Source organism: Rhagoletis pomonella, unplaced genomic scaffold (assembly GCF_013731165.1).
Source record: "Rhagoletis pomonella isolate Grant_MI unplaced genomic scaffold, Rhpom_1.0 Rhpom_scaffold_00016, whole genome shotgun sequence".
Taxonomy (NCBI): domain Eukaryota; kingdom Metazoa; phylum Arthropoda; class Insecta; order Diptera; family Tephritidae; genus Rhagoletis; species Rhagoletis pomonella.
In genome coordinates, this window is record NW_023458570.1 from 4,787,665 (window position 1) to 4,794,140 (window position 6,476).

The 6,476-nt window shown below is 36.3% G+C and overlaps 1 protein-coding gene across 1 annotated transcript; it reads right to left on the minus strand.

The window, feature by feature from the left end:
- Positions 1 to 3,052: 3,052 nt before the first annotated feature.
- LOC118749459 lies at positions 3,053 to 5,838 on the minus strand. Its single transcript, XM_036484259.1, has 4 exons — positions 5,289 to 5,838; positions 4,400 to 5,010; positions 4,020 to 4,303; positions 3,053 to 3,954 (listed from the first exon to the last, which is right to left on the minus strand). Exons 2-4 carry the CDS (start codon positions 4,440 to 4,442, stop codon positions 3,328 to 3,330), a joined length of 954 nt encoding a protein of 317 aa, XP_036340152.1. The 5' UTR covers positions 4,443 to 5,010; positions 5,289 to 5,838; the 3' UTR covers positions 3,053 to 3,327.
- Between the last annotated feature and the right edge of the window lie 638 nt (positions 5,839 to 6,476).

The following is a 6,476-nucleotide window of genomic DNA, read 5'->3' on the forward strand; positions in this document are numbered from 1 at the left end:
CTGGATTTTCGACGAACAAACATATTGTCTTCCCTACAAGGCCTTCTCAGACTGACCGATTCTCAATACACTCAAATAGAAACCAATACACATAAAAAACGCTGTAAAAATTTCCCTTCAATTTTAAGGCAGTAAAACAACGACCTTAAGTTAACATCAACCGAGGCCATATGTTGACAAGGGATGCAAAATCACAGTTACACAAAAAAACTGGCCAGATTTTTCAGAAATCCCTTCAATTCTGATGTAAAACATGATGTCTAAAGACTGCAGATCTCCAATTTAGATGACCGGTCATATGACCGGCAGATGTCTCGTAGGATTCCCAGAGAGTTTTGCTTTACATAGAAATTTGTGCTCTTCTATTTTCATTTTGACTCACTTCAGTGTTGGTTCCTTTAATTCAAGTTGGAATTTAAATAAGTTCTCAGCAAAAAGGTTTGTTTAAAAAAATACATATGTGTATATAATGCTTGAAAATATAAATTTTTCCCTTACCTTAAACCTTTGGGAGTGGGCAAAAATGATGTTTTGTAATTTAGGCAGAATTGAATATGCGCTATCTGGGAAGACAATATCTACATGTAATATTTATTCTGTTTGTTGGCACTATATCCAAACACAAACGCATCTTAAGTATCTTAACAGTGAAACAATTTCTTATTCCCTAAGTTTGCGAATAAAACATCACACTTAAAATTAAGACATTTATAGCAAACATTTTATGAAGAAAATCCCTTCTTCGTTTAAAATAAAAATAGGCGAAATCGGCCCAATTTCATACAACCCTGCCTGACATGAAAATTTTCTCCACGATAAGGCTAGTAGCCATTTCTAACAGATTTTGGGTCGCTTAGTCAAAAATGGAAACATATATACATATTTGAAATTTAAGAAAACAAGGCAAATAGCAAAATCGGCTAAAAACGGCTAAAAGTTTACTGCAAAACGGCTAACAAATCGGCTGCCGGCTAAATCGAAATTTCTCCGGCTGTTTGCTATCGCAACCGGCTAAATCTAGCCGGAAAACGGCTAAAATGGCAACACTGAGCGTGAGGGTCATCTGGCAGGCGGTAATGGTTGCAATGACTAGTGCGCATCGTATCTTTGCAGTTAAAAGTGCTAATTTTTTAAATCCTTTTAGTATGGCTAATTTTCTTATCATTGGCTTTAACCAGCTTTTAGAAATGTAGATTTATTATTGCAGACATGTCCGTTAGGGTGTCCCTTATAATACCGATTTTCCAAATTTGTATGGCGTTCCTTCCGAAGTTTTTTTATTTTTTTCTTTCTTAAATTCCATAACTTTTGCGCTCAAACTCAACTTGATCGCAAAATTTTTCGCCCTGCCACAAGAAGTTTAAAGTTCATATCTGTGTTCATATGCAAAAGTAGCTTATGTCGAAAGGCTGGCTTTAGTATAAGGCAGCATTCGCAGCATACGATCGCGAATGACTCACTACCGCCGTGTCGCTGAAGATTCTTTGGCAAATAAACATGCAAGAAACAGTTCCTAGTATCGGAAGTCAATATTCTTATTAAGTCTCGTAAAAAAAATCCGTGTCGTTTAAAGAATAAAGGTAATGCCACATTATAATAATTCCAGCTTCCTGACATAACTATTATTCCATGCGAACACAGATATCTATGTAAGAAATACAATTTTTGATTTTTATACCCGAGCGCACTTGTGCACAAGGGTATTATAACTTTGTTCACATAACGGTTGTTTGTAACAGGCAAAACGAATCGAGATAGATATAGACAAATGTATACATAAATGATCAGAATGAAAAGAGAAATCGATTAAGCGGTGACTGTCTGTCCGTCCGTCCGTCCGTCCGTCCGTCCGCCTGTGCACACGATAACTCGAGTAAAAATTGAGATATCTTAACGAAACTTGGTACGTGAACTTCTTTTGGGCGTAGGACGGATGGTATTGAAAATGGGCGAAATCGGACAATACCCACGCCTACCTCCCATATAACGGTAATTTTAAGAAATACGAAAACTGCGATATTTTAGTAACTACTGAAGATAATTCACTCAAAAATGATATTTACAATAATTTTTAAACGAAAAATAAGAATATTATAAATTTTTGAAAAATGGGAGTAGCCACGCCCACTTATGGTTACATGTGTATATCTTGGCAACCGCTGCACCAATTTCTTCCAAACTTGGCACAGTTGTTGACCTTGGTACACCATACTAAACGGCTGAAAATTTTAAAAATCGGACAATAACCACGCCTACCTCCCATATAACGGTAATTTTCAGAAAAACGAAAACTGCGATATTTTAATAACTGCTGAAGATAATTCACTCAAAATGGATATTTGCAATGAGTTTTAGACGAAAAATAAGAATATTACTAAATTTTGGCAAATGGGCGTAGCCACGCCCACTTATGGTTACATGTGTATATCTTGGTAACGGCTACACCAATTTCTTCCAAACTTGGCGCAGTTGTTGATCCTACCATACCAAACGGCCGAAAATTTCTAAAATCGGACAATAACGACGCCCACATCCCATATAACGGTAATTTCGAGAAATACAAAATCTTCGATAAATCAGTAAATATTGAAGCTAATTTATTCAAAATTGATGGTTGCAACAATTCTTTACCAAGAAATACGTTTATGACAAAATTTTGGAAAATGGGCGTAGCACCGCCCACTTGTGATCACATATATGTATCTCGCTAACCGTTCTAGCAATTTGTACCAAGCTCGGTATGGTTATTGTGCTTGCCACATAAAAGCAAACCGTTGAAAATTGTTGAAATCGGACTAAAATTGAGGCCGCTTTTCATATAACGGTAAATTTCAGAAATGCTTGAAATTTCAATATTTCGAAATTTAAGGACGCTAATTTACTTAAAATGTATACACCCCGGCTTATCATGTAGCGGTAGCTTTCGGAAAGGTGGAAAACATATATTTAATACTTGCGCCGGGTATTTAATGTTCGGCTCCGCCCGAACTTAGACTTTCTTACTTGTTTCTCATGTGTTTTTATATAATTGGTAGTTTGAAATTTCAATATTTGTCAAATATTATATAATATACGAGTAATTTCAAAACGCGTCTTTGGATAAAGATTCTTTAGTACAACTTGAAAACTCTCGACGTGAGGCCTGGGATACAATAAGTAAATCCTGGAAATTTGTTTCGCACTTAACTTGGCCCATATATTCCTGCGTCAAAGCCACACATCTTTCTGCAAAATCGTTAGTTACACTCAAACTTGAAAAAAATTGCGAGCTTCTGTAAAGTCTTTTCGCAAATTCCAGGTTCCAGGATCAGAGTGTAAGAAACAGAATTATAATACAAATCTTTCAAAGAGTTTAATAGTATTCGGAGTAACGAAATGACTCAAATCATTTTTTAACCAGTTATTGAGGTGTTGCGATGTTACTTTTATGCGTTGTAACCCGGAACCCTCCATTGCTCTTGAAGAGGGTGGTTCACTCCGGGAGGTCTTTGTCGAAATCTTTTTCACCATTTTACTTTTAACTGAAAGGTGCAGACTATCATCTAAGAGTGCTAATCCGGTTAGCTCCTGACTTATGTACCATAAATGTCCACTGAATTTCTTTAAAGCCGTATTGGAAATTAAGTTATCAGTCTTCTCATAGAGTTTCAAATCTAATAAAAATTGAAAGTTGTTTCGAGGCGCACTTATTACGTCACTTGCAGTAAACCAGTACTTTACGTAGAGTACAGCAACAAATACACTCACTGCTGTCGATCCTTTTTCTTTCTTGGCTGTCAACTTTATTTGATTCTTAAACATGACAATTTTTAGCGAGTAAATTGCTTTTGACATGAAACGAGCTTCATGAATCGCACCAGGCTTGTAAAATTTTATCCCTCGTGGCGGTGTACCTCCCAAAAAAATGCATACAAGCTCCAGCAACTCTTTATAGTCGTCTCGGCAATGATCTTCCTAAAACATGACACGAAATAATATACTGTTTAACACGGCTATTAAAATAATAGAGATCAACTTACAGTTAATTTTTGCTGCACAAACTGAAGTATTTTATTTGATTTTTCTCGTAGGATTGGAGGAATGTTCTTATGTGCTATCCCAATTAAGAACTTTTTCTGGTCAATAGTGGGCCACTGATTTGGAAATCTTTTAAAAATGGAAACTTCTGGACCTGAAGACACATTAACAGAAACTTCGAACACATTTTTCAAGATAATCTTTGCCATATGATGCCTGCAAGCCAAGTAAAGCAGTGTTCTTCCTTGCTGTTTCTCTATTAAAACAAATACACCGTTCCTCTGTCCTGTTGAAAAAATACATGTCTATTCAAAATTTTGTTTAAACCAACTATTGCGGCAATTTTATGCATTTTAGAGATATTCATTTGACATGAATTTACCTGTATTTGACCCCGTCGTATCTGAGCAAACAGCTTGCACCATTTCACAAAGTCCCCATTTTTCAAGTAAAAGAACAACTGCATTTGCTTGCGCAGAGCCTGTTCCATCTGGAAGGGACGGAGAGCCGAGCAACTGCTCTTGCGGGTCCAGTTACCGAACACGGGTAATCGTTCCATTACAGTTCCGTCACTTAATTTCATCCTCTTGCCGTCAAAATGGACCATTAACTTGGATTTATTTGGAAGTTTTTCTATGAAATCATTTTTAATTTTTTCTGCAGATTGATTTCTATATTTCGTTCTTTCCCGGTGTATGGAGCTCTTGTTCACATTTATTTCAGACGTATTAACGTCGAAATTTTCAGCAGCGCAAAAAACTATTTTTGTCCCTGATCTAATGCTTACTTTAGAAGCTTCCAGAATGTTTGCCAATTTTGACGACATTGCATTTTTTCGTCCCCTTTTCTTTTTTTCAGTTCCTGCTATCAAGTTGTTGGAGGTACTCAATCCTTGAGTGGAGGGAATCTCAGCTTCATCAGAATGTGACTGATCTTCCGCGACGGAATCAGTATTGTCTGATTGAGCTGAATCTGTGGTGGCAGTTTGGGCATCTGTGAACACAATCATTAAAAATTAGGACTGCGCGAAGAATAGATCATTAAAAGTTTTAATTCATCACATATTAATCATATATTAAGTAATCAAAATCTTTATTATTGGAGTAAGTGATAAACCAAAAGACTGATTAACCAACTTTCTCAAGAAATCGAATAATTCCATAGCCGTACTTATATCCTTTGCTCCAGTGATTAGATTTTACAGTTAAATATTTTTACAAAACAAACGATAAAACCATTAAATTATTAAGAAAAAAATTTATTTCACTTACCCATTTTCATTGTTTGTTGCCAGCGTTCCTTCCTTCTCATAGCTTTCTTTTCTCTTTCTGCTGTTCGCTTTTCTTTCTTATGAAGCTTCACATCAACGGAACCCATACAACCAACACGTCCTTTTTCTCGTTGTAATATTAAAAACTTTTTGTCTTCTTCATTCTTCATTTGAATCATCACGTCCACTGGAGCAATATCAAATAAGTCACCAAATTTACTTTCAAAAGCAACTTCTCTTGAAATTTGAGTAGAATCACGTCGTTTGGCTGTTTTTTGGAGCGATCTCCGTTCGGCATACAAACTTTTCAGCTGACTCGAGTAGGAATACGCGCTTTTTCCCGTACTTGCATTATATCCTTCGCTGTGAAAGAGTATGCTGCAGTTTGAGATCCCTTGCCAGGTTTTGCTCGTAACTTATTGATTAACAGCCTCAAAACTTGCAGGTTTGAAGGTAACCTCGCCCTACTTAGTTTATCTTAAAGCTTCTCGATATAAATTGGAAAGTTGATTTTTTTAGGGACACCCTAATGTCCGTCGTTGCTAACATTGTGCCAGATGTAAATTTTTACAAAAAAAAATTTATTTTTCAACTCATTTTAGTAAAGCTCAAAATTTAATATGATGTTGTTTAAGTTCTAACGAATCTAAAATTAATTTGCCAGACATTAATTCGGTTGCTAAAGCAAGAGCCAGACCGATTTAAAGCTGAAAAGTGTTACGCTGGTAGTGAGGGAGATAGTAGCAAAATAGTGAATTTTCATAGGGTTTTAGTATGAAAACTGGAAACTATCTTATTACATTAAACGAGCAGTTCTTGTATATATACAAGGTGGCGCTAAAGTAATCCTCCTATCAGAAAATGCTATAAATTTTGCGATTGGCCCCTAATGTCAGTTCTGTTTTGACATTTGTGTAGTAAACACATGCGAAATACACGTTAATAAACAATGTTACGCTACACTGCTCCAGAACGCCATCCTTAATCACCACCAAGAGGAAGATGATTTTTCATCAAAAATAATCAAGAGTGATGAGGCCCATTTCCATCTTAGCGGGTACGTAAATAAGCAAAATTTACGCTTCTGGGGCACTGAAAATCCGCGTGTAACCCACGAAGAGCCATTACACCCGCTCAAAGTCACTGTATGGTGTGCTGTTTTCGCTGGAGGAGTCATCGGACCTTTTTT

Bases quoted from the DNA above. Each gene is read 5' to 3' on its own strand.
- LOC118749459 (XM_036484259.1), bottom strand. From the start codon at position 4,442: ATGGTGCAAGCTGTTTGCTCAGATACGACGGGGTCAAATACAG. The intron at 4,304-4,399 runs GTAAATTCATGT...TTTTTTCAACAG, and splicing joins TACGACGGGGTCAAATACAG to GACAGAGGAACGGTGTATTT. The intron at 3,955-4,019 runs GTAAGTTGATCT...GTCATGTTTTAG, and splicing joins TTGTGCAGCAAAAATTAACT to GAAGATCATTGCCGAGACGA.